The sequence below is a fragment of the Podarcis pityusensis genome, assembly GCF_964106645.2.
Source record: "Podarcis pityusensis genome assembly, chromosome: 18".
Lineage (NCBI taxonomy): Eukaryota > Metazoa > Chordata > Lepidosauria > Squamata > Lacertidae > Podarcis > Podarcis pityusensis.
In genome coordinates, this window is record NC_138043.1 from 613,785 (window position 1) to 638,537 (window position 24,753).

At 53.4% G+C, this 24,753-nt stretch overlaps 1 protein-coding gene across 1 annotated transcript; it reads left to right on the top strand.

The window, feature by feature from the left end:
- The first annotated feature begins 1,076 nt into the window (after nt 1–1,076).
- On the top strand, nt 1,077–23,424 carry SIN3B (SIN3 transcription regulator family member B). Its single transcript, XM_080988765.1, has 19 exons — nt 1,077–1,203; nt 5,153–5,259; nt 6,386–6,539; nt 7,394–7,684; nt 8,505–8,648; nt 8,846–8,968; nt 9,217–9,306; nt 10,070–10,188; nt 10,851–11,058; nt 11,152–11,268; nt 12,418–12,656; nt 13,958–14,141; nt 15,412–16,186; nt 17,317–17,486; nt 18,765–18,938; nt 19,085–19,177; nt 20,156–20,250; nt 20,368–20,572; nt 21,589–23,424. The coding sequence occupies exons 1-19, from the start codon at nt 1,081–1,083 to the stop codon at nt 21,817–21,819; spliced, it is 3,642 nt and encodes a 1,213-aa protein (XP_080844891.1). The 5' UTR covers nt 1,077–1,080; the 3' UTR covers nt 21,820–23,424.
- The last annotated feature ends 1,329 nt before the right edge of the window (nt 23,425–24,753 follow it).

Genomic DNA, 24,753 nt, shown 5'->3' on the forward strand with positions numbered 1-24,753 from the left:
AACCTGTTGAATTGATTTATTGGTTTGGCGTGACCCCCGCTAATTGATTTACGATCCACAATTAGCTCTTTATGCCCGGCGCGCTTCCTCCGAGCTGCGCCTCTCAGCTCCGTCTCCAGTAGCTCTCCAGTCACGCCTCAGCAGAGTTGAACACAGCGGTGAAACTGTCACGTAGCTTCCACTTAGCTTCCGACAAACACAGACAGAGACCAGGTTTGTCTAATATCAGTCCTTTATTCCGACTTTCCCCAGGAAATCTCCTGGGCTCACAGCAGCCATGACAAACTGCCACCTTCTCTCTCACAGAACCAGAGAGGAACAGAAACGAAACTCCTCCCAGCTTCGAAAGCTGACGTCAGAATGCTGAGGCATCATGGGAACTTCTTAACCTGTTAAGTTCCAAACCCAACACCCCTCTGCCCCTATTCTACCTCTGAGACCCCTCTACCTTTTTCCTAGCTCTGTCGCCCCTCTGCCCCTATTCTACCTCTGAGACACCTCTACCATTTTCATAGCTCTGTGGCCCCCTACCCTGTTCCTACCCCTGAGACGCCTTTATCCTTTTCCTAGCTCTGTGGCTCCTCTGCCCCTATTCTACCTCTGAGACGCCTCTACCCTTTTCCTAGCTCTGTGGCTCCTCTGCCCCTATTCTACCTCTGAGACGCCTCTACCCTTTTCCTAGCTCTGTGGCTCCTCTGCCCCTATTCTACCTCTGAGACGCCTCTACCCTTTTACCCCTCAGTCTTTCCCTCTGCGTGCGTGTCTCCCTCTTCCCTTTTCCTCTCTCCCCGCTCCTTCCTCCCCTCTCTACTGCTCCTCTCTGTCCGGGCCGCTCTAGCCCTCTCCCTCTCTCTCCCCTTCCCCCCTCCTTCCGGTTTCCCCCCTCCTCCCTCCCATCCGGGGCCTTTTTCTGTTTTGGTCCGGTCCCTTTTCCCTTCCGGCCTCCTCCCTCTCCCCTCGCCCCAAAGGTTCCGCCTGCTTTCCTTTCCCCGCCTGCCCTGAAGACGTCTCGCGACGTGCTGCTGCGTGGTGACGCAAGCGCGCGGCCGCGGGGCTGAGGGGAGGCGGAGGCGCGCCAACATGGCGGCGGGGGGCGGCGGCGGCGGCGGCCGGGGGAGCAGCAGCAGCGGCGGCGGCGGGCCCAGGATGGGGGGCAGGATGGGGGGAGCGGCGCCCCCCGCCTCGGAGAAGCTCCCCGTCCACGTAAGTCCGGGGGGAGGAGGCCAGCCCCCAAACCAGAGGAGTGGGGCCTTGAACACCCCCCCACAAAAAAGAGACCCCCCAATATGGGGTGGGGTCTCCCTGCCCCCCCTTCCTGCAAAGGGGGGGCTGAATAGGCACAGAGAGACCCCCACCCCACCCTCTGCCCTCCTGCAGCTCTCGCTAGGGAAAAGACACCCCCCCACACACAGGAGTGGGGCCTTGAACACCCCCCCCACAAAAAAGACACCCCCAATATGGGGTGGGGTCTCCTTTTGGGGGTCCCCCCTTTCCTGCAAGCGGGGCTGAATAGGCACAGAGAGACCCCCACCCTCTGCCCTCCTGCAGCTCTTGCTAGGGAAAAGACAACCCCCCCCCACAGAGGAGTGGGGCCACGCAAAAAAGACGCCCCCCCAATGTGGGGTGGGAGGGTGGGAGTGGGGTCTCCCTCTTGGGGGTCCCCCCTTCCTGCAAGGGGGGCTGAATAGGCACAGAGACCCCCCCCACCCTCTGCCCTCCTGCAGCTCTTGCTAGGGAAAAGACACCCCCCCCCAAAGGAAGGCTGCATTGTCAGGCATTGGCAGGGAAAGACCTGGACACCAAAATCCACCCCCCCCAAAAAAAAGGAAAGGAAAAGGGGAATGTTTCCTGAGCTCTCCTCCTTTGCAGGGGGGGGGGGATAAGAATGAGTTTTTTGCGCTCTCTTCTCCATGCAGGGAGAAGTTTGCAAATAGGTCTGGACAACCAGCACGTAGCTTGGGGTTTTTGTTTTAATCAGGCAATTTTGGGATTTTATTTTGTGGGTTTGCAGGGTCAGCTGCCCTGAGTTTCATCATCATCATCATCTTCTTCTTTTTCTTCTTCTTCTTCTTCCTGGATGCATTCCATTAGATGAGCCCCCACCCCATAATAATAATAATAATAATAATTATTATTATTATTAATAGCTGCATGCCTTATGACCCCATCCAATGGAGTATACTATGATGATTATCATTATTGTTATTGCTATGATCAATAATAGCTGCATGCATTAGACCACCCCACCCCCAATGAGTATCTTCTTCTTCTTCTTCTTGGATGCATGCATTAGATGAGTGTCCCCCCCCCCATTGAGTATATTATTATTAATAGCTGCATGCCTTAGATGACCCCATGCATTTGAGTATATGATGATGATGATGATGATGATTATTGTTATGATCAATAATAGCTGCATGCATTAGATTAACCCCATTGCAGACTTCCTTGCAAAAAGCCCCTTTGCTTTCTTTGCCAAACACCCCCTCCATTTCCTTTGCGTTATTATATTGTTGTAAACACCCCCAGCCTAATACTTTCCCCCCTCTCCTGTTTTTTCTTTCCAAATAATAATAATAATAAATAGCTGCATGCCTTAGACCAACTCCATTGCAGACTTCCTTGCAAAAAGCCCTTTTGCTTTCCCCCCCAAACAACCCCCCTTCCATTACATTGCTGTATGGAAACACCCCCTCCCTAACACTCCCCCCTCTCCAGTTTTTCGTTTCCACCCCCTAATAATAATAATTATTATTATTATTATGCCGCCCATCTGACTGGGTTGCCTCTGGGCGGCTTCGAGCAAATTACAAAACGTTCAAACATCAGACGTTGAAAGCTTCCCTAATGCACCCCAATCCCTTTTCGGTAGGTAAACGTGTGGCTGTGTTTATCTAACGGAGGTAGAATCACAGAATGATCAGTTTGCAAGGGACCCCTGAGGGTCATCCAGCCCAACCCCCTGCAAAGCAGGAAACTTTGGCCGAACTCGGGGCTCAAACCCACAACCCACAACTCTTGTGAAGCCTTCGAACTCGCCTCTTTCTTTCTCCTTGCTCCCCAACCCTCTCCTGTTGCTTTGCGTTATGGAGAATGCAACCCCCCTTTCTTTGCCTCCGCCCAAGTTCCTTTACATTGCTTTGCATCCAACGTTCTACTCGAGGTAGACCCCCTGAAATTAATGGAACCAAGCAAGTTATGCCCATTAATTTCAACAGTGCTACTCTTTTGAGTATGTATTAAGTCGTTTCGGATGCAACCCGAATTATGTATATACCCGCATTAAAGGGCACTCATTCGCGAAGCTTCCAGCAAAACCACTTGGAAATTTAGCTTTCAAGTAATAATAATAAAAGGGGGGATATCTTTAATTAAATATGGCTAAATGTTGTGTCCATGCATATGTAGAATTATTTCAATTCATTCCTGTAGGGAGAACTCGGTGTTTGAAACAGCTGATGGGGACATATTGTGGTTGTTGCTGTTAAATGTATACAGCAAACCTATAATTTATGTGGGGAGTTGCGTTCTGGGGGGGTCAGGCCCCAAGCCGAAACGGCAAATAGTCAGGATGCATTGGGGTTCAGGAGTGGCTGAAATTGTTGTTTTTATTCTGATTCTGTGTTTTGTGGTTTCCTAGTCTGATTTTATTCTGTGATCCTCCCCGAGACCTGTGGGTATAATAATAATAATAATAATAATAATAATAATAATAATAATATCATCTCCCCTCCCCTGGAAACCTACCCATTTTCCACCCCACCTTTTAATTATTTTGTAGTTTTGCATTTTTTAAATTGCGCATAAAGCTGAATCATGCCCAAGTCGAACGTGCGTCAGTTGCGGGATTTAGCGTTTAAAACGTTTGGTTTACCCCCAATCGTCTTTTTCCGTATCACAAACCCCCTCTGAAGGCCTGGCCCCACTTTCCTGGGAGTAAGCCCCACTGATCTTAGTAGGACCTGCCGCAGAGTAGGCGCGGCTGCTGCCGAGCCGCAAGAACGCTGATCCGGGTAAATGCATTTGCCAGAGAAGCGATCCCGGACCGTAAAGAATAAGAGATTTTCAGCTTAATGCGCATAGATATATTTCCTCCCCCCCCCCAAATGCAGATGTAGCTGCAGAGAGCGGACTGCTTTCTCTGCCAGCTTCTTGCACGTTTGATCTGGATTACTTCCAGACCGATCCTGCAAGCACTTACTCAGCAGTCTGCGGCCGCCATAGAGGGGGCTGGCTTGGCGAGGATTTGGGGGTGAGGATTTGCAGCCTCGTCAGAGGGGGTCTTGGGGGGCAAGAGGCAGGTTCGGTTTGGGGCTCCCCAGGGAAGGGGGAGCTGAAGCCTAGCAGGCAGAAGGGGCTGCGTTTCGGGGTCTCCAAACACATAAAAGCGGGCAGCCACCCCACAGCCCTGTTTGAAAGCAGAGGCTGCTCTCTCCCCGAATCCCTGCAGGGCCTGCAAGACAGAGCTGTTTCCCCAGGCCCTTGGCCAGTCTGACCCCCTCCTTCTGCAATCCTCATAGCACTCTAGCCCAATGGTTGCCATTAAATTGATTCTGAATTGATTTGAGAATGTATTTCAATTACCGTATTTTTTGCTCTATAAGACTCACTTTTCCCCTCCTAAAAAGTAAGGGGAAATGTGTGTGCGTCTTATGGGGCGAATGCAGGCTGCGCAGCTATCCCAGAAGCCAGAACAGCAAGAGGGATTGCTGCTTTTGCTGCGCAGCGATCCCTCTTGCTGTTCTGGCTTCTGAGATTCAGAATATTATTTTTTCTTGTTTTCCTCCTCCAAAAACTAGGTGCGTCTTATGGTCTGGTGCGTCTTATTGAGCGGAAAATACAGAAAATTGATTGTGATTTTATGTAAACTGTGTTATTTTTACTGGGGTTAGCCGCTCTGAGCCCGGCTTCGGCTGGGGAGGGCGGGATATAAATCAAATGTTATTATTATTATTATTATTCGGGCATGGGTACCGGGAGACGCTGTTGGCGGCTGAACCCGCACCCAGAGCCTCTGAGCCACAGCGACCCACGGAGCCCGGTTCCTTGCCACGGGTGGGGCTGGCTGTCAGCGGGGCAGCCGCCTCTGCGCTCCCGGGCCCACGGAGGTCAGGGCCCCTCGATGCCTTCCCCTAAAATAATTCTCCCGCAGGTCGAAGATGCCCTCTCTTACCTGGACCAGGTGAAGATCCGCTTTGGCAGTGACCCAGCCACCTACAACGGATTCCTGGAGATCATGAAGGAGTTCAAAAGCCAGAGGTAACGGGTTCGGAGGGGGTCCTGGCCCCTCTCCCCATCTTTACGCAGCCCCCCAACCCACGAAGCGCCCCGGCCGGCAGCGGATTAATTTTTTCCCAGTGCTACCTTGGAACGTTTTATTTACTTTATTTAAATTTTTCTTTTTTACCAGCAACAAAACACAGTGAACCCCCCCCCCCGCCCCCAGGCGGCTGATACATTGGGTATACGTAATCAATAATATATTCATAAATCCGGCGCTGGATTTTTAAACCAAAGGGCGGAAACAAGGGGAACGGGAATTGCACCCGAATCGGGGGACCCGGCCTCTTCGAACACCCCCCAAAATCTCCCTCCCACCCTCATTTTGGGTCCTGCCTTGTTCCTATCCAGGGTGGATTGGATTTAAATCAAATCGTTAGTCAGTAAGGCTCGATTGAAATCATTATTTTCTTTACAGAAAGACTTCATTCTTGCTGGCACCGTCTTAATATTTACAGATGAAGTTTTCGTTTTTGGGATAATCGATTTTCAGAGTCGTTTTTACAGCTCTGTCAAAAATGACCGATTTGGTTGTACTATCAGAAATAAATAGACAGATAATTATGAAATTACTGGGAGGTGTAATAAGTTAACTCAGTGCTTTTTTTCCTTAAAAAAATGTTCAGGGGTACTCTCATTTTCCAACTATTGAAATACTGCCCCTCAATGAGGCCAAACTTAGATTCACAAAATGTTTAGGGGTATACGTCCCCCCCCCCAGGAAAAAAACCCCACTGAGTTAACTGTGTACATTTGGACAACTTTTCTGCTGTACTTTATTGGAAGGAGAAAAACAATCATCTCCTTAATAGCAATTTAGACAATTTGTTTAACTAAAACAATGACGTTGTAGCGTATGTATCCATGTTTGCGAACTGATGTGGCTAAACAATTAAAAAAACAACAACGTGAAAAACTTAAAACAAATCCTTATTTCCTGACGAATAGCCTTTGGACTATAATGTAACTTGGAAGAGAAAACCTTTAGAAACGTTTTTCCTCCAAAAGCATTTTATTTTAAAAATCTGATTTAAATAAAAAAAAAATTGGTTTATTTTATTTTTTTAAAAACCCTTGATTGTTTTTACACCCCCCTTGTCTTCAGCATCGACACCCCCGGCGTCATCCGCCGCGTCTCGCAGCTGTTCCATGAGCACCCCGACCTCATCATCGGCTTCAACGCCTTCCTGCCTTTGGGCTACCGGATCGAGATCCCCAAGAACGGGAAACTGAGCATCCAGGCGCCTCTGGCCGGCCAGGTTAGACCAGGGAGCAGGCTTGGGGGGTTTTTTTGACCATATCCACTCATTCCTACAGGGAGATTTATTCCCTCCCACCCACCCCCTTTTGAAAAAGACATTTTTTTTTCAGTTTTACACTACACATTTGAATTCAAGCAGCAGACTTAATCATCAGCATTCCCTGGATCTTTAGACTTCCCTCTGCCTTTCCGTGGTTAACCATTTTCAGTCTTTTATAATAATATTAATAATCATAAATTTTATTTATACCCCGCCCTCCCCGGTCAGAGCCGGGCTCAGGGCGGCTAACACCAATAAAATCACAGTAAAAACATAATAGGGGGGAAAGGTGAGGGGGAAGAAAAGGAAAAAAAACCAATTTAAAATGCAGGTTAAGATACAATTTAAAATGCAGCCTCGTTTTAAAGTAGCTGATAAATCAAGACCATAAGGGGAGGGAAACATAAGGGTCAGACTGAGTCCAAACTAAAGTCAGAAAAGGTTTGCTGACCCCTGGTCTCGGCGCAGGACGAGGAGCAGCTGGCAGAGGAAGGGGCAGGTGGCCACAAGAGTTTCATCATCATCATCATCATCATCAACTTTTATTTACATCCTGCCCTCCCCAGCCAAAGTCGGGCTCAGGGTGGCGAACATCAGACACATAACGTTCGTATAAAATGAAACAATAATTAAATTCACTCCGAAAAACAGGTCCAAATCAAATAGAAGGGACTTTGGGGCCGTCTAGCTTGCCCCCCCTCCCCGCAACACGGGAGCAAGGCGACGAGGACCACCCAGGCGGAAGGGCAGATGCTTTCATACACAACCTGTGTTCAGCTGCCGCTGACCCCCAACTCCCTCTCTCTGCCTAGGTGTCCCTGGACCCCGTCCAAAGCCCCCTCTCGGGCTCCGGCCTCATCCTGCACTACTGCCAGGAGAACGCCCACAACCACGGCGACGGCCCGGAGGACTTCTGCCACCAGCAGCCCCACCAGCAGCAGCAGCAACAGCCCTGCAAGGACGACTGCCGGCTGCAGGTGCCTCTGGAGTCGGACTCGGTGGAGTTCAACAACGCCATCAGCTACGTCAACAAGATCAAGACCCGCTTCCTGGATCACCCCGAGATCTACCGGTCTTTCCTGGAGATCCTTCACACCTACCAGGTGAAAGGTCTCCTCTCTCCCCACGGCGTTCCGGGGTCAGGAAACAAAAAACCCAAAATATAACCCTGGTTGGTGCGCGTGGTGTGGGCTGTGGGTTGCCTCACCCGACCTCGAAATAAGCTGCCACCGTTTTATTTTAGGTTAGTTTAGGTTTAGGTTTAGTTTTTAGTTTAGTGTTTAGTTTAGTTTAGTGTTTAGTTTAGTTTAGTTTTTCATTTCCACAGCAAACATTACATACCAAAAGGAAAACGAAAGATAAACTAATCTTACATTAGATATTCTTAGACGTAAGATAGTTACAGTGGTGCCTCGCAAGACGAAATTAATTTGTTCTGCGAGTTTTTTCGTCTTGCGATTTTTTCGTCTTGCGAAGCACGGTTTTAACGGTATTAGAGGTTTTAAGAAAAAGGAAACAAACTCGCAAGACGTTTTCGTCTTGCGAAGCAAGCCCATAGGGAAATTCGTCTTGCGAAGCAACTCAAAAAACGAAAAACTCTTTCGTCTTGCGAGTTTTTCGTTTTGCGAGGCTTTCGTCTTGCGAGGTACCGCTGTATTACAATATACGTAATGTTCAAGAAATCAAGGGTAAATGTGTATCGTATGAAAGAAATAAAAGGAGAGAGAGAAAAGAAAGAGAAGAGGGGGAAAAGAGGAATAAAGAAAAATGCATGACGACAAAACCGAAAAATGAACAAAACTAAAACTACCTACCAAACAAAAAGCAATGCTTAGTTAATTCAAACCAGTACCAGGGTATTCTGGTCATAAAGCCCCATCCCCCAATGCTGACCCCTTTCTCCCTCCCTCTCTCACTTCTCAGAAAGAACAGCTGAGCACCAAAGGCCGCCCCTTCCGGGGCATGTCGGAGGAGGAGGTCTTCACCGAAGTGGCCCACCTCTTCCGGGGCCAAGAGGACCTGCTCTCCGAATTCGGCCAGTTCCTCCCCGAGGCAAAGAGGTCTCTGGTACGTGGCAGGAGGGGGGACACCGGCGGCCGGGAAACCCCTCTGAGAACACGGGGTTTTCCTGGGAGATGCTGTCGGGGACAGAGCCTGGGACCCCCTCCCTGCAAAGGAGCGGGGTGTCCCCCTGCTGCTGCCCCTCGTCCCTCTCTCCTTCCTCCTTCGCCTGCTCGCTGAGGCTCCTCCATCTTTCTCCGCAGTTCACGGGGAACGGGCCCTGCAACGCCAACAACATCTCCAAACTCGAGCATGAGAAGCACGTGGAGCACAGTAAGAAACGTTCCAGGTCCCTGTTGCTTCGACCCGTGCCCGGCCCGGCCAAGGTATCCGACCCGGACGCGGAGGCGGGTGGGCTGGAGGGGTGGGGGGGAGACAGAGGAGCCCGCCGGGGGCTCTGGTCGGCCGCGGGGGGTTCGACGCGTTGTTTCCGGGGGAGCCCGGCGGGTTTTGGCGGCGTCCGCTCAGGGCGGGCTCCTGAGGAGCGCCGAGCCCCGCTTGCAAAACACGGAAGCGTGCTCGCGCGAGCCCCCCACACATACGTGCGTGTTTTCTTCCGCCCCCCCCCCTGCAGAAGAAGATGAAGCTTCGGGGGACGAAGGACCTCTCGGTGGCGGCGGTGGGCAAGTACGGCAGCCTACAGGAGTTCTCCTTCTTCGACAAGGTGGGTCGTCCGGCACAGAGGCCGGGTGTGTGTGAAATTTCAGATTTAGATTTCTGTGGAAATGGTATCCCGTTTGGTTATGTATTTTTTTTAATGTGGTTTATTTATTGTTTATGACTTTCATAATTGCGCACCGTATATTTCGCTCTATAAGACGCACAAGACGCACCTAGTTTTTGGAGGAGGAAAACAAGAAAAAAAATATTCTGAATCTCAGAAGCCAGAACAGCAAGAGGGATCGCTGCGCAGCGAAAGCAGCAATCCCTCTTGCTGTTCTGGCTTCTGGGATAGCTGCGCAGCCTGCATTCGCTCCATAAGACGCACACACATTTCCCCTTACTTTTTAGGAGAGAAAAAGTGTGTCTTATAGAGCAAAAAATACGGTAATTAACTTGTCATGCTGCAAGTTGCCTTGAGCGTTGTTTTTTTAATTGTGGAAAGGTGGCCTTGAAATAAAAAATGATGATGATAAGGCATGTGGGGGCACAGCGGAGGGCCCCTGAACCTCCAACCTGCATAACTCTGCCAAAGGAGGGGGGGCAGACAGGCCTTTCCTCCCTGAGACCCCAGAGCAGTCGGTCAGGACTGGGGGGGGGTCCTTTCGCAGCCCTGCCTGGAGCAAAGCAGAACCATTTGCCAGGGACGCTCTTGTTGCGGATCCTGCATGGCTGGGGACAGGCCTAGGGGTCCCTCCTGCCTCTGCAAGCGGGTGCTCTAACCACTGAGCTGCCCAGCCCTGAGTTGCCCCCTCCCATCCGCTCAGGTTCGGCGAGTCCTGAAGAGCCAGGAGGTGTACGAGAACTTCCTCCGGTGCATCACTCTCTTCAACCAGGAACTGGTCTCAGGCTCCGAGCTTCTCCAGCTGGTCACCCCCTTTCTGGGGTAAGTGGGGGGCTGCGTTGAGTTGGGGGGCTGCCGGAGGGTCCTCCATCTCCCTTGGGGAAAAGGCAGGCAGGGGCTAATCCCGGTAGCCAGGCAGAAGCGGACAGCTTCCTCTTGGTTGACTTGGTGAGGAAGGAAATCTCTCCCAGAGTTTCCAGTTTCCTTGTCGCTTGGGTTTACGCATAGCTTTTCACATGGGAAAGCGACGTCTCAAAGCAAATTTACACAGAGCCTAGGGCTTGCCGATCAGAAGGTCGGCGGTTCGAATCCCCGCAATGACGGGGTGAGCTCCCGTTGCTCGGTCCCAGCTCCTGCCAACCTAGCAGTTTGAAAGCACCTCAAAGTGCAAGTAGATAAATAGGTCCCTGCCTTCTCTGGTTCCTCACCAAAACATCAGCTCAGCTGCACATAAAACACCCCAGATTTTTGTTCTCCCTTCTCCCCCATACACACTTTTGACAAGTAACAATTCTGCCCCTCAGTTAAGAAACCTTGCATTCATTCCCGTCCCTCATGAGTTTCTTTAGCAGAGTCCGCAGGCAAAACATTGCCAGTTCGGTGCCCGTTGGCTGCGCCTTCCCCGAGTTTTCCGATTCGAATCCCCGCCGCACCTCCAAGGGGCCCTGCCGCTCGCAGCCCACCTTTCCCCTCCTTTCCCGCAGGAAATTCCCGGAGCTCTTTGCTCAGTTCAAGTCGTTCCTGGGCGTGAAGGAGCTGTCCTTTGCCTCCCCAATGGCGGACCGCTCTGGGGACGGCGTCTGCCGCGAGATCGACTACGCCTCCTGCAAGCGCATCGGCTCCAGCTATCGGGCACTGCCCAAGACCTATCAGCAGCCCAAGTGCAGCGGGAGGACGGCCATTTGCAAAGAGGTAGGCCGGGGGCGGTCGGCAGAAGGAAGGCGGCGGCGGTGGGGTGTCTCGGCGACTCCCCTGGACTGAGGGCGCCCCCTCTTGCCCCCGCAGGTGCTGAACGACACCTGGGTCTCCTTCCCCTCCTGGTCGGAGGACTCCACCTTCGTCAGCTCCAAGAAGACTCCCTACGAGGAGCAGCTGCACCGGTGCGAGGATGAACGCTTTGAGGTGGGTGCCCCCGGCGATGTGGGCAGGCTCGGGGCCCCTGCTTGGGGGGCGGAGGGCCCCAGGTCCTTCCTCAAGGCTGGCTCAGTCCCTGGGGGCTGTCAGGCTTCAGGGAAACCGCTTCCACTTTGGCCGTGCATAACCTTTCAAAGCCCTAAACAGCCTTGGCCCCGTATCCCTGAAGGAGCGTCTCCACCCGGACACCGGGGTCCATCTCTGAAGGTCTTCTGGCAGTTCCCTCAGTGCAAGAAGTGAGGTCACAGGGTACCAGGCAGAGGGCCTTCTCGGTGGTGGCGCCCACCCTGTGGAACGCCCTCCCACAAGATGTCAAGGAAATAAACAACTGTCTGACATTTAGAAGACATCTGAAGGCAGCCCTATTTAGGGAAGTTTTTAATGTTTGAAGTTTTATTCTGTTTTTAGTGTTCTGTTGGGTCCACCCAGAGTGGCTGGGGAAACCCAGCCAGATGGGCAGGGTATAAATATTATTATTCTTGTTATTGTTATTATTACCACCAAAGCAATTATTGCCCCTTGCCATTTTAAGAGTGTTTAATGATCACAGCAAAAGAACAACGCAGCCATTCTCGAGGTGAAGGCACTCTCAATTAAGCTTCCCTCCTACTTCCTCCAGAGTCATGGAACATTCTTTCCATCTTGAGCATGCAAATTCTTTGCATGCAATATTCCTTCCCTCTTTGAACATGCAATATTCTTTCCCTCTTTGAGCGTGCAATAGTCTTGCTGCTGCCGCCAAATACGTAAACAAACCAACTCTTTCGCTATATCCGTTTCCATAAAACTTTGGTTCTAAACGCAGCATAAGGAGTCTCTATAGTATATTGTATTTTAAAATGGGGTTTTTAGGGGGTTTTGTATGTTTTATGTAGTTTTTCAATTTCATTGTTCTGCATGGGACAATGACAATAAAGATCTCGTATATCGTAAAAAGAAAATATCCGGGTCATGGGGAGGGGGTGTTTGACGCCACCTTGAAACACCTTTTGTTATCTCATTATCCTGGGGCGTCTGGGGTCTCCACGAGGGCAGGAAGCCCCGAAGCTTGTTTTTCTCCCCGGCGCTCCTGACGGGGGGAGCCGGGTCGTGGTGTGCCCCCCTGTTTCTCACGTTGCTCGCTCTTCCCCCGCCCAGCTGGATGTGGTCCTGGAGACGAACCTGGCCACGATCCGGGTGCTGGAGAGCGTGCAGAAGAAGCTGAGCCGCATGTCGCTGGAGGACCAGGAGAAATTCCGCCTGGACGACTGCCTGGGGGGCACCTCCGAGGTCATCCAGCGGCGCGCCATCTACCGCATCTACGGCGACAAGGCGCCTGAGATCATCGAGAGCCTCAAAAAGAACCCACTCTCGGCCGTCCCCATCGTCCTCAAGAGGTGAGCCGCTCCCGTTCCAAAAATGACAGAAGCGATAAGTCAGTAGATCCTATTTTTAAAAAAGAGTGGGAATGTTTCAGCAATTGCTTAAGGCAGGCGTCTGCAACCTTTAAGACCCGTTTCCGAAGGGGAAAAAACTGGGAGCCGCAAAACTCGTCCTTATAAAAATAACTTTTTTGTCACTTTTTTTATTATTTCTTTGTTTGACCCCTCAGAATTACTCCTCCTCATAGAAATAAACGTTAAATTAACAAGTTACCTTTTTGTGTGTGTGTGTGTTCTTCACTCCCCTTCAAAACAGTGACCAGCGTACATGCCCCTTACAATGTAGTGGGCGGGCGGGAAGGTGACGTCGGGACGGTGCGTGACTAACGCACGCACCGCCCCCATGCGACGTCACAGCCAGTACAGCGCCCGCCACAGTGGGGAGTGTCGGGGCGCACAATGCGCCTCCTCCCCTCGCTAGTATCCGCCCCGGAGCCGCGGCAAAGATGTAAAAGAGCCACGTGCGGCTCCGGATCCGCGGGTTGCAGACCCCTGGACTAAGGAAACAAGGTTCCACCTCTAAGATTTGGTTGTGTTTGGAATACAGTGGTACCTCAGCTTACATACGCTTCAGGTTACAGACTCCACTAACCCAGAAATAGTACCTCGGGTTAAGAACTTTGCTTCAGGGTGAGAACAGAAATAGCGCAGCAACGGGAAGCCCCATTAGCTAAAGTGGTGCTTCAGGTTAAGAACAGTTTCAGGTTAAGAACAGACCTCCGGAACGAATTAAGTACTTACCCCAAGGTAGCACTGTAACTCTGTAAATAGGGATACGTCGTTTCCGCATACCAAGACGAGGAGAAAATATTAAATACAGGGGAATTTCTTTAGTAAGGTGAAACGAACCGTTACAAGGTAGATGGAAGTCTACCCCATCACAATAAATAAAGGATAAGAGATTCCATTTATATGTAAACGTATATATGAGAAAGGCCACAAGAGCGCTGAATCATATTGAATTGGACAGTGCAGATTGAATCTTTCCGATTTGATTTTGTTCCTGTCTTTGTTTTGTCTTTTTCTTTTGTCTCCTTTTACCTTTTTCTTTTTGCATATGTTGAGATGAAAGAGTCTGATGTTATTCGATCTATATAGAAGTTAATCAATGTAGGCGTTTGTCAATCATGTATTTATTTGTGTATTTAAAAAACCGGGGGGCAAGGAGGGCGGTGGCCAGGTTGGGCTCGGCGCCCGCCTCTTCCCGCAGTCTCACCTTCACCTCCTCTCCGTCCGCCCGTCCGTCCATCCCGCAGGCTGAAGGCGAAGGAGGAGGAGTGGCGAGAGGCCCAGCAGGGCTTCAACAAGATCTGGCGGGAGCAGTACGAGAAGGCCTACCTCAAGTCCCTTGACCACCAGGCCGTCAACTTCAAGCAGAACGACACCAAGGCCCTGCGCTCCAAGAGCCTCCTCAACGAGATTGAGAGCGTCTACGACGAGGTGGGTGCGGGGGCCTCTCAGGGCCACATTCCCCCCTTGCATGGGAAGCTTCAAGAGTCGGCAGCGGAGGCGCCCGTCGGAATCACCGGTGGCGGGGAGTTCCACAGGACAGGGCGGATGAAACTAGAGGCTCAGTTTCTCGCCGTCAGACGGGGCGATCTCAGCAACCGAGCTGGGCTGGGAGAGCTCGGGTGCCCCCTGAGTCACTCAGGGCTTTGCAAAGGGATGGAGAGGAGATGGCCGTGTCTTGGTCGTGGGGGGGGGGGCAGCCATTGCAGCCAGACTGGGGACTGGGAGTGGAGACCATATAACATTGTCTCCCAGGACATTTCCGAGCACAATTCAAAGTGTTGGTGCTGACCTTGAAAGCCCTAAATGGTCTCAAAGGCCCAGTAGACCTGAAGGAGCTGTCCATGGAGGCGCAGGTCAGTTCTGTGTCCAGGACAGCTGTCTCCCAGCTCCATCTGGTACGCAGGATGAGACCCTCCCTGCCTGCAGACTGTCTGGCCAGAGTGGGGCATGCTCTGGTTATCTCCCACTTGGACTACTGCCATGCGCTCTACGTGGGGCTGCCTCTGAAGGTGACCCGGAAACAACAACTAATCCAGAATGTGGCAGCCAGACTGGGGACTGGGAGTGGAGACCATATAACACCGGTCCTGAAAGACCTACATTGGCTCCCAGGACCTTTCCAAGCACAATTCAAAGGGTTGGTGCTGACCTTGAAAGCCCTAAATGACTCAGTAGACCTGAAGGAGCGTCTCCACCCCAGACACCGGGGTCCCTCTCCCGAGGGCCTTCTGGCGGTTCCCTCCCTGCGAGAAGCGAGGTTACAGCGAACCAGGCAGAGGGCCTTCTCGGTGGTGGCGCCCTCCCATCAGATGTCAAGGAGATAAACAACCATCTGGCTTTTAGAGTCTAAAGGCAGCCCTGTTTAGGGAAGCTTTTAATGTTTGATCCTTTACTGTGTTTTTAATATTCTATTGGGAGCTGCGGAAACCCATCCAGATGGGCGGGGTATATATAATAAAATGATTGCAGTAATCATTCCCTTAAATTGGTCCTTTTTCTGGTGTTTCTAAGCAAAGGTTCATCCCCTTACGATACAGGAAACCGTGCTTTCCATTGTATTTTAAAATGGGGTTTCAGAGTTGTTAGGGGTGTCTGAATGTTTTACGTTGATTTTCAATTTCATTGTTCTGTATGGGGCAACGACAATAAAGATATCGTTGTCGTTAAGTCCATCTCTCTCCCTCTCTCGAACCTCCAGCACCAAGAGCAGCACTCTGAGGGACGGGGCGCCCTGAACGAGCCGCACCTCATCTTTGTCTACGAGGACCAGCAAATCCTGGAGGACGCGGCCGCCCTGGTGGGCTACTACGTCAAGCGCCAGCCCACCATCCAAAAGGAGGACCAAGCCACCATCTGGCAGATCGTCCACCGCTTCGTCCCCGACCTCTTCTTCTCCCAGCCCCCCGGCCACGACCCCCCGCCCCCCGCCCCGGAAGAGGCGCCCGAGGCCGGCAAGGGCAGCCCCAAGCGGCCCCCCGCCCCTCCGCCGGACGCCCGCGACTTGCGCAAAAGGGCTCCCCCGGCCGAGGACAAGCCGCTGCCCCCCTCCGCCACCGCCCCGGAGGCAGCCCACGAGCTGCGGAAAAGGACGCCCCCTGCCGACGAGAAGCCCCCCGCCCCGGAGGGCCACGAGCTGCGCAAAAGGAACCCCCCTGCGCTCGCCAGGGAGAAGGGCGGCGGCAGCAGCTCGGAGGGTGCAGCAGCGGCCTCCCCCCCCGCCCTGGCCGCCCCTTCCTCTGCCCGGCCGCGCCGCTCCCTGGACAACGTCTACGCGCTGTTTTTCGCCAACAACAACTGGTACTTCTTCTTGCGGCTGCACCAGACGCTCTGCTCTCGGCTGCTCAAGATCTACCGGCAGGCGCAGAAGCAGCTCCTGGAGTTCCGGGCGGAGAAGGAGAGGGAGAAGCTGCTCTGCGACGGCCGCAAGGAGAGGGCCAACGACCCGGCCATGGAACTGCGCCTCAAGCAGCCCAGTAAGCAGGGCGGCGGGGAAGGAGGGCGCAGGGAAGGAGGTCTGCGTTCGGCCAGGGACCAGGGAGAAGGTGGGCTCTCAGATTCCGGCACCCAGCGAGGCCAGGGAGGGGGAAAGGGGGTCACGGAGGATGTGGGAAGTGGCCTCGCCGCTCGGCCCTCCTAGCTAGAGGCGGGCAGTAATTGCAATTGTCCGAAACTGGTGTGGCGCTCGCTCCCGTCACGCTGGTGGCAGCTGGAGAGCTGCGACGTGGCGCCAGCTATGATAATAATGATAAGATTTAGTTGTGTCCGCCTCTTCATGACCCCCTGGACCAGAGCACGCCAGGCCCTCCTGTCTTCCACTGCCTCCCGCAGTTTGGTCAGACTCATGTTCGTAGCTTCGAGAACACTGTCCCACCATCTCGTCCTCTGTCGTCCCCTTCTCCTTGTGCCCTCCATCTTTCCCAACATCAGGGTCTTTTCCAGGGAGTCTTCTCTTCTCATGAGGTGGCCAAAGTCTTGGAGCCTCAGCTTCAGGATCTGTCCTTCCAGTGAGCACTCAGGGCTGATTTCCTTCCGAATGGAGAGGTTTGATCTTCTTGCAGTCCATGGGACTCTCCAGAGTCTCCTCCAGCACCAGAATTCAAAAGGATCCCTTCTTCGGCGATCAGCCTTCTAATGATAAAATAGCCTAATGATAAGATAGGGTAGCGCCTTCTGTTCCTATTTATTCATGAGGATTAGAACCTTAGCTTGCCTTTAAGGGAAGAGCTGTCCCCAAGCAGTCAAGTGTCCTCTGTGCACAGAAGGTGCCAATCTCCAGACACGGCTGGCAGTACAACCCTAAGTCTGAAACATGGGCGACACCGGGCTTGACAGACCGCTGATCTGATCCGATCCGAGGCAGTCTTCTCCCGCTGCTCGATGGCCACACTGCCTCCTCTACCCTCCGGTCTCGAGCAATCGCAGAATCCTAGAGTTGTAGATTTGGACGGGACCCCCAACGATCATCTATCCCAACCCCTCCGCAGGCGCAGAATTCCTGACGGGTGGCTGGGGAATAGGAGCCCCGGCGTGTTGAGACGCTGGCTGCCCCATCTCAGCACCCCACAGAGGGGTTTTGTGTCTCGTGTGTGTGCGTTCTTGCCAGGCGAAGTGGAGCTGGAGGAGTACTACCCGGCCTTCCTGGACCTGGTGCGAAACCTGCTGGACGGAAACATCGACCCCACCCAGTACGAGGACACCCTGCGGGAAATGTTCACCATCCATGCCTACGTTGGCTTCACCATGGACAAGCTGGTGCAGAACATCGTCCGGCAGGTACCGGCCGCCTCCTGGGGGGGCGGTAGGGGGCACTGGTGTGCAGGGGGAGGCCCTGACCCCAAGGGGGTGCTGGACAGGAGTTGCGGGGGACAGAGGCCGGCTGCAGCAGGGCCCCCTGCCCTGCTCCACACGGAGGAAGGAAGACCCCAGTGTTTGGGGGGGCCTCTGCCTAGGACACGGGTGGCGCTGTGGGTTAAACCACAGAGCCTAGGACTTGCCGATCAGAAGGTTGGCGGTTCGAATCCCTGTGATGGGGTGAGCTCCCATTGTTGCTCGGTCCCTGCTCCTGCCCACCTAGCAGTTTGAAAGCACGTCAGTGCAAGCAGATAAATAGGTACCGCTCCGGCGGGAAGGTAAATGGTGTTTCCGTGCGCTGCTCTGGTTCGCCAGAAGCGGCTTAGTCATGCTGGCCACATGACCCGGAAGCTGTACGCCGGCTCCCTCGGCCAGTAAAGCGAGATGAGCGCCGCAACCCCAGAGTCGGCCACGACTGGACCTAATGGTCAGGGGTCCCTTTACCCTTTACCTTGCCTAGGACTTTCAAATCACAGAATTGCAGTGTCCAATTTTTCTGATAAAGGGTGTTTAAGGAGAGGACAGAAACCGCTGGGTTAAAAGCTGACCGGAAGCCCAGAGGTAGCGTTGTTATCGATTTACGACGGGACAGAAGGTTCGCAGGCTAGGAAGGACTGGCTCAAAGATTTATGGACAGCTGATGGCCAGGAAGTGGAAGGGGAAGCAGACAATGAAATAGAAGAATGGTATAAAGAGGTGTGGGATATATAGCTATTAATGATCTATTAACGTGTGCTGTTAAGGTAAGGTGCGGAGCATGCAGCAGAAATGATTTGAGGAGGTATGGAGGGTGTTTGAAGAATTTGCACTAATAATAATAATAATAATACCTGATAACGGTCACTGATTGTATTACTTGGGCAGCCTGGATATTCTTTTGTGATGGTTAATACTTCAGTTCCTGAATCCAGGTCACAGGCTCACCCTATTCATACACAAATGCTCCTGTAAGACAGGATTTGCAAGCAATAATAATAATGACGATGATTTATTATTTATACCCCGCCCATCTGGCAATGGGAAGGCTTTCCCCACTTACAGAAGAATATTTGAGGTCATTGGGAGAGTCCAAATGGCTTCAGGATTGCTCTCCTGTACTATTCCGGGTGCATGGTTCATACCTTTAGATATGTGTGCGTTTAAGAGGTTTTATTCTGCATTTGAGACCTTAAAATCCTGACCACGTCCCCCTGGCTCCAGCTGCACCACCTGGTGAGCGACGACGTCTGCCTGAAGGTGGTGGAGCTCTACCTGGGCGAGCGAAAGCGAGGGGCGGCCGGCGGCAACCTGTCCTCCCAGTGCGTCCGGGCGGCCAAGGAGACCAGCTACCAGTGGAAGGCGGAGAGGTGCATGGCGGACGAGAATTGCTTCAAGGTGCGGCATCCCTGCCCTCCACCCTCTGCGGCTCGGCTTGCCCGGAAGTGGGGGGTCGGCCATGCTGGGGGGTTGGGGAGAGACCCCTTGAATGCTGCTTGTGGCCGGAGCCCATGTGTGTGACCCCCTGCCTCGCCTCCCCGCAGGTGATGTTCCTTCAGCGGAAGGACCAAGTGATCATGACCATCGAACTGCTGGATACGGAGGAGACCCAGACAGAAGACCCCCTGGAAGTCCAGGTGATTCCCGGCCTCCCTATCACGCGCGCCGTGAGATTCCTCCCTGATGGGGGTGCGGACCCCGCGGCCGGTTGCGTCTGTCTTCAGGCATCGCGTCCCAATGGGGGGGCCGCAAACCACAGCCAGCCTCCCTTGCGCTTCTCTGCTGCTGTTGGGAAGACCGAAAACAACAAGGAGAACAATTTTATTATTTATACCCCACCCATCTGGCTGGGTTGGGCCCGGTTTAGCTTGGCAGCTGCAATCTCTGGTTTTGCATTACAGCCGCAAGCCCTGGTTTAGTGTGGCAGCTGCAATCCCTGGTTTAGTGTGGCAGCCGTAATCCCTGGTTCAGTGGCAGCCGTAATCCCTGGTTTAGTGTGGCAGCCGCAAGCCCTGGTTTAGTGTGGCAGCCGCAAGCCCTGGTTTAGTGTGGCAGCCGCAAGCCCTGGTTTAGTGTGGCAGCCGCAAGCCCTGGTTTAGTGGCAGCCGTAATCCCTGGTTTAGTGTGGCAGCCGCAATCCCTGGTTTTGCATTATAGCTGCAAGCCCCAGTTTAGCGTGGCAGCCGCAAGCCTGGTTTAGTGGTTCAGCTGCAACCCTGCATTTAGCATGGCAGTTGCAATCCCTGGTTTAGCATTGCAAACCTGTACTTTAGCGTTGCAATTTCAATCCCCAGTTTAACACTGCAGCTTCAGTCTCTTGTTTAGCAGACTCAGTCCCAATCCTTGGTTTAGCGTTGCAGTTTCAATCCCCAGTTTAACACCGCAGCCGCAAACCCCGGTTTAACTTGGCAGCTGCACTGGGACGGCAATTTGCTGCTCCCCAGCCAACCGGCGCTTCGTCCGTGCCTTCCTGCTCCCGGTTCATGTGGGGTGGGCTAGCGCGGACCAAACCACAAACCCCGGGTTGACCCACAGGTCTCCAGCTGGTGCCCCCACCCCCAAACCTCTGAGTGTCGCTCTCCCCTTTGCTTCCTGCCTTTTCCTCTCTCCTCCAGCACTTGGCCAACTACGTCGAGCAGTACGTGGGGGTGGAGGGGACCCTCAGCGGCCAGAACGAAGGCTTCCTCCTAAAACCCGTCTTTCTGCAGAGGTGAGGGACCCTCCGGCGCACGAGGGGGGCGGGTCTCGCTCCCACCTCCAGAGCAGGGATTTGGGGTGGGCAAAGATGGCATCCCTCACTCCCTCCTGCCTCTCTCCTGCCCCCCAGGAACCTGAAGCAGTTCCGGCGCTGGCAGTGCGCCCAGGTGCAGGCTGCCCGAGACAAGGCCCGGGGCTCCTGGAAGCAGCTGGTGGGGGTGGAAAGCGCCTGCAACGTGGACTGCAAGTTCAAGCTCAACACGCACCGAATGCTCTTCGTCATGAACGCGGAGGATTACATGTACCGGCGGGGGGCCCTGGGCCGCGCCAGGCAGGTGGGTCTCAAGGGGGGCTATTTCCATTTACCTTTACAGTCTCAACTAGGGCAGGGCCTTTTCCGTACTGGCCCCGACTTGGTGGAACGCTCTGTCTCATGAGACCAGGGCCCTGCGGGACTTGACAATTTTCCGCAGGGCCTGCAAGACAGAGCTGTTCCGCCTGGCCTTTGGTCTGGACTCAGTCTGACCCTTATGTTTCCCTCCCCTTACGGTCTTGATCTATGGGCTACTATTAAAATGAGGCTGCGTTTTAAATTTTAACTCGTATTTTAAATTGGTCTCCCCCCACCCCTTATGTTTTTACTGTAATTTAACTGGTGTGAGCTGCCCTGAGCCCGGCTCTGGCCAGGGAGGGCGGGGTATAAATACAAAATTATTATTATTATTTACCTTGGTTCCCGAACGGCTTGGCTCCCAAACAAACCGGCTCCCAAAGGCTGAAAACCAGGAAGGAAGCGTTCCGGTTTAAGAACGCTTTTCGGAAGCCGAACGTCCGACGCGGCTTCCGGTTGGGTACAGCCAATCGGAAGCCGTGCCTCGGTTGCCGAACCGGAAGCTGAACGGACTCCCGGAACGGATCACGTCCGACAACCTCTGTATAAAATTTACATGCAGGTCTTTTGGTATTATTATTAAGTTTATATACCGCCCTATACCTGGAAGTCTCAGGGCAGTTCACAGAAAAGATCACAACCTATATAACGGGTCAGCAAACCTTTTCAGCAGGGGGCCGGTCCACTGTCCCTCAGACCTTGTGGGGGGCCGGACGTTTGGAAAATGTCCCCAAACTGGAACACTTCCGGATTTTTGGCGTTCAGGAACCAAGGTACCGCTGTAAATACCTGGCGATAGCATCCCACGGGCGGGGAGCCACCACAGAAAAGGCCCTGTTCTGGACCTCTGGAGAAAAGGTACAAAGAGGAGAAGGACCTCGGGTGGTGAGCTCAGATCCAGCTCCCCGGCTCGAGGGGGCCGATTTCCGCCGGTGACCCTCCCTCTCTCTCTCTGGCCAGGCGCAGCCGTCGGTCTTGCTGCGCTACCACCGGCGCTTTGAGGCCTGGCACCTGGGCTGGCTGAGCCGGCACGCCGGGCGCGAGGCGTCGGAGCTGGTCCAGGACTGGCTGATGGGCGACGACGACGAGGACCTGCTGCCCTGCAAGACCACCTGCGAGACGGTCAGCGTCCACGGCGTCCCGGTCAACCGCTACCGCGTCCAGTACAGCCGCCAGCCGGCCTCCCCCTGAACCTCTTCCCTCCTTCCTTCCCTCTGGCCGGGGGGGGGGGGCAGGGGGTGTCCTGCAGCCAGCCCACCCCTGGTATTTATCCGACCAGCTTTGCGGGGGGCAAGTGTCGTTTTCTCCGTTTGGTTTGTGACTTTGGGGGACGGGGGGGCAGCTCGTTTGGGGCGCCCTCCCTGCGTGGCACGGGACGGACTGGGGGGGGGTCTTCCCAGAGCTCTCCAGGCCTCGGACTGCTTTGTTTTGGCCGGAGATGGCAAGGAGAGACCCAGGAGAGAAAACTCGGAGCCCCCACCGCCACCGCCAGGCCTTTCTCCCGACCCCCCCCAGCCCCATCGGTCACTGTACGGTGAGCACTTCCTATCGCCCAAACGCGAGGCCTTGTGAGAAGCAAAGGGGGCTTTCCTTTCTACGCCCCCCCCTTCCCGCCCCACGGACTGCGTGGCCTTTTTGGTGCAAAAAATAAAAGTGTCCTCTTGTGTGCGTCTGGTGGTTTGGGGGGGCGCGGGTGGCCGAGCCCACCTGGAAGGGGGGGTCGTCTCCCGCCGTGGGCACTTTGTGGACCATCCCGGCTGTGGGTTTTTATGGGGGGGGACAAGATCAAGGGGCTTCTCCTCCCCCCACCACCTCCAAGACGCTCCAGGGGTTTATTTCTTGGGGTCCCAAAGTGGGGGGAGGCCATTGCCCTGAGAGGTTTCTTTTTTTGGGGGGGCTTGGTTTCTCCGTTTCCTTTGCGAGATAATCTTGGGGGGGTGGGGGACTCTGTTGTCTTTTTATTTCTCTCTCTCTGCTCCCCCCTCCAAATTTGGCAACAAAAGACACACTTGTGCGTGTGGTTTTTGGGGGTCTGCCCCTCCTCTCCCCTCTCTCCCTCCAATCACTGCCAAGGAATGGAAGACACCCCCCCCAAGGAAATTGATTGGTTCAAACCTCCCCTCCAAAAAATACCAGACCCCCCCTTCACCCTCCTTGGACTCCAGGAAGGCTCTCCCCCCAATCCCCATATCTCCCCCCCATACCTGCTATTCTCCCAAGCGGGGGGCGGGGGGACCGACTGTGCCAAAATCTCTCTTAACGAAACGATGACTTAAATGGTAGCTTTGTGGCTTAACGTGTCGTTTTTCTTTTCTTTCTTTTTTTAATTGGGGGGCCATTGTGAGGTTTGTAGGGGGGGGAGAGAAACCCTCCTCTACCCAGCTCCCCCCCACTCTTCCTACTGGCCATATTTCTTCATCCCATTGTTTTTAAAAATAAATAAATAAACCCAATTTAATTTATAATCTGGGCGGGCAAAGCGTCCATCCCTCCGGGGGGGGGGGCATCAGCAAGGCAACGGGGGGGGGTGCTTCCGGAAGCCGGGAAAGATCTGTCCGTAGCAGAGAACGCGAGAGACAATGCTTCTGGGGTTTTTTTCTTCTAAATTTCAATTTTTATTTCATCTCCGAAGGATCTCTCTTCCTTCTCTTCTTCCTCTATACCCCCCCCACCGCACCCCCCCCGGCTTCCTCCTGCCTTTGTATTTGCTTTTGCCAACTCTTTGAATGTAGTTTTTAAAAGAAATTATTTATTTGCACATCAAGTAAAAATAAAATATTAATTTTGAAAACGCCAGAGGCTCCCTCGTGTTCTTCCTTCCCCCGCAGAACAGGCGGTGGGGCCCCCATACGAGGGGCGTACGTCGCCCGAGGGCCCCCTTCTGGGGACCGGGTGCAATGTTCCCAATTCCAGCCCTTGAGGGGAGATGGGTACTGCGTGCGAGTTCCCAGAGGGAGAACCCGATCTCTGCACAGACAAGACTGGAAGACGGTTGCACCAGTTTAAGGGGGGGATGTCAAGGAAGATATTAATGGCCGTGACGGTGAACCATTTACAGACCAAGCGCCCAAACCACAACCCAAAACCCACTTCATTATTGCCAACGCGACAATTTAACCTGAATACTGAGGTTTTAGTTTAGGGAGAAAAAACAACTCACACATTAACAAAATAATAAAAAAAAAAACAACCACAATAACAGAGCTTCCAATTATACAAACGCGATTTTTATTGAAAGGCAGAAGTTTGGAACAATTAATACGATTTTTGCTTTTGTGTGCATGCTGGTCATTTTGTCATACTTTCAGAACGGACGCTGTCCTTCGTCGTTCCTCTTCGTCTTCTCCAGTGTTTCACGCAGGGCACAGGATTTATTTTATAGCGCTTTCTTGACGTTCCAATACCCCCCCTCTCCCGATTTCCTCAATCTAACCAGTCTAAGCCGGAAAGACCAAGTTAGTCACACTGGACTTCATCTGGAGAAGGAAGAAAACACAAGGTTGTCGCTGTCTCATGGAACCGTAAAAATCTGGCGAACTCGGTGCTGGGGTGACGGTGGCGCGTGTGCCCACGGAGAGGTCTCCGAGTGCACCATCTGGCGCACGTGCCATAGGTTCGCCGCCATCGATTTAAGGGGCTGCTTGTCCCCAGGACTGCTTCCCCACACGTGGGGGTCTCCTGTTCCGTACACAGTCTGCTATCTGCTGCCAGAAGTTTCCTCTTCCTCCATTTCTCTGCATCGAGGTCATTTCCTAGCGCTTATCAGCACCAGAAAGACAAGCCTTTGTGGGGACGCGAAGGATGTTTATAACAAGGGGGGTGGGAGAGCTGCGGCTGGTCTCCGTCCCTCGCCAATATGCCCCTCGGAGACGGCCTGCGGAAGGACGCTGCCTCGGGACCCTCACCCCTTTGGGAACTGCACCCGGGGCCACTTCTGGAGCCATTGCCATAAGCTCAGCGGCAGAGCAGCTGCTTGGGTTGCAGAAGGTCTCGATTTCCATCCCCGGTGGAATCTCCAGGGTGGGGCTAGAAGTGTCCCGGCGCTTTGGGGATTTTGCAGCACTAGGGATATTAGACCGGGGGGATTTGAGTTTAGGCAAAGCCAAGAGTTCAGTGTCCTGTGCC

What these genes read in the sequence shown, in the direction of transcription:
- SIN3B (XM_080988765.1), top strand. Translation starts at nt 1,081, where the DNA reads ATGGCGGCGGGGGGCGGCGGCGGCGGCGGCCGGGGGAGCAGCAGCAGC. An exon ending in AGTTCTCCTTCTTCGACAAG is followed by an intron (nt 9,307 to 10,069) that starts GTGGGTCGTCCG and finishes CCATCCGCTCAG; the next exon opens with GTTCGGCGAGTCCTGAAGAG. An exon ending in GGACGGCCATTTGCAAAGAG is followed by an intron (nt 11,059 to 11,151) that starts GTAGGCCGGGGG and finishes TTGCCCCCGCAG; the next exon opens with GTGCTGAACGACACCTGGGT.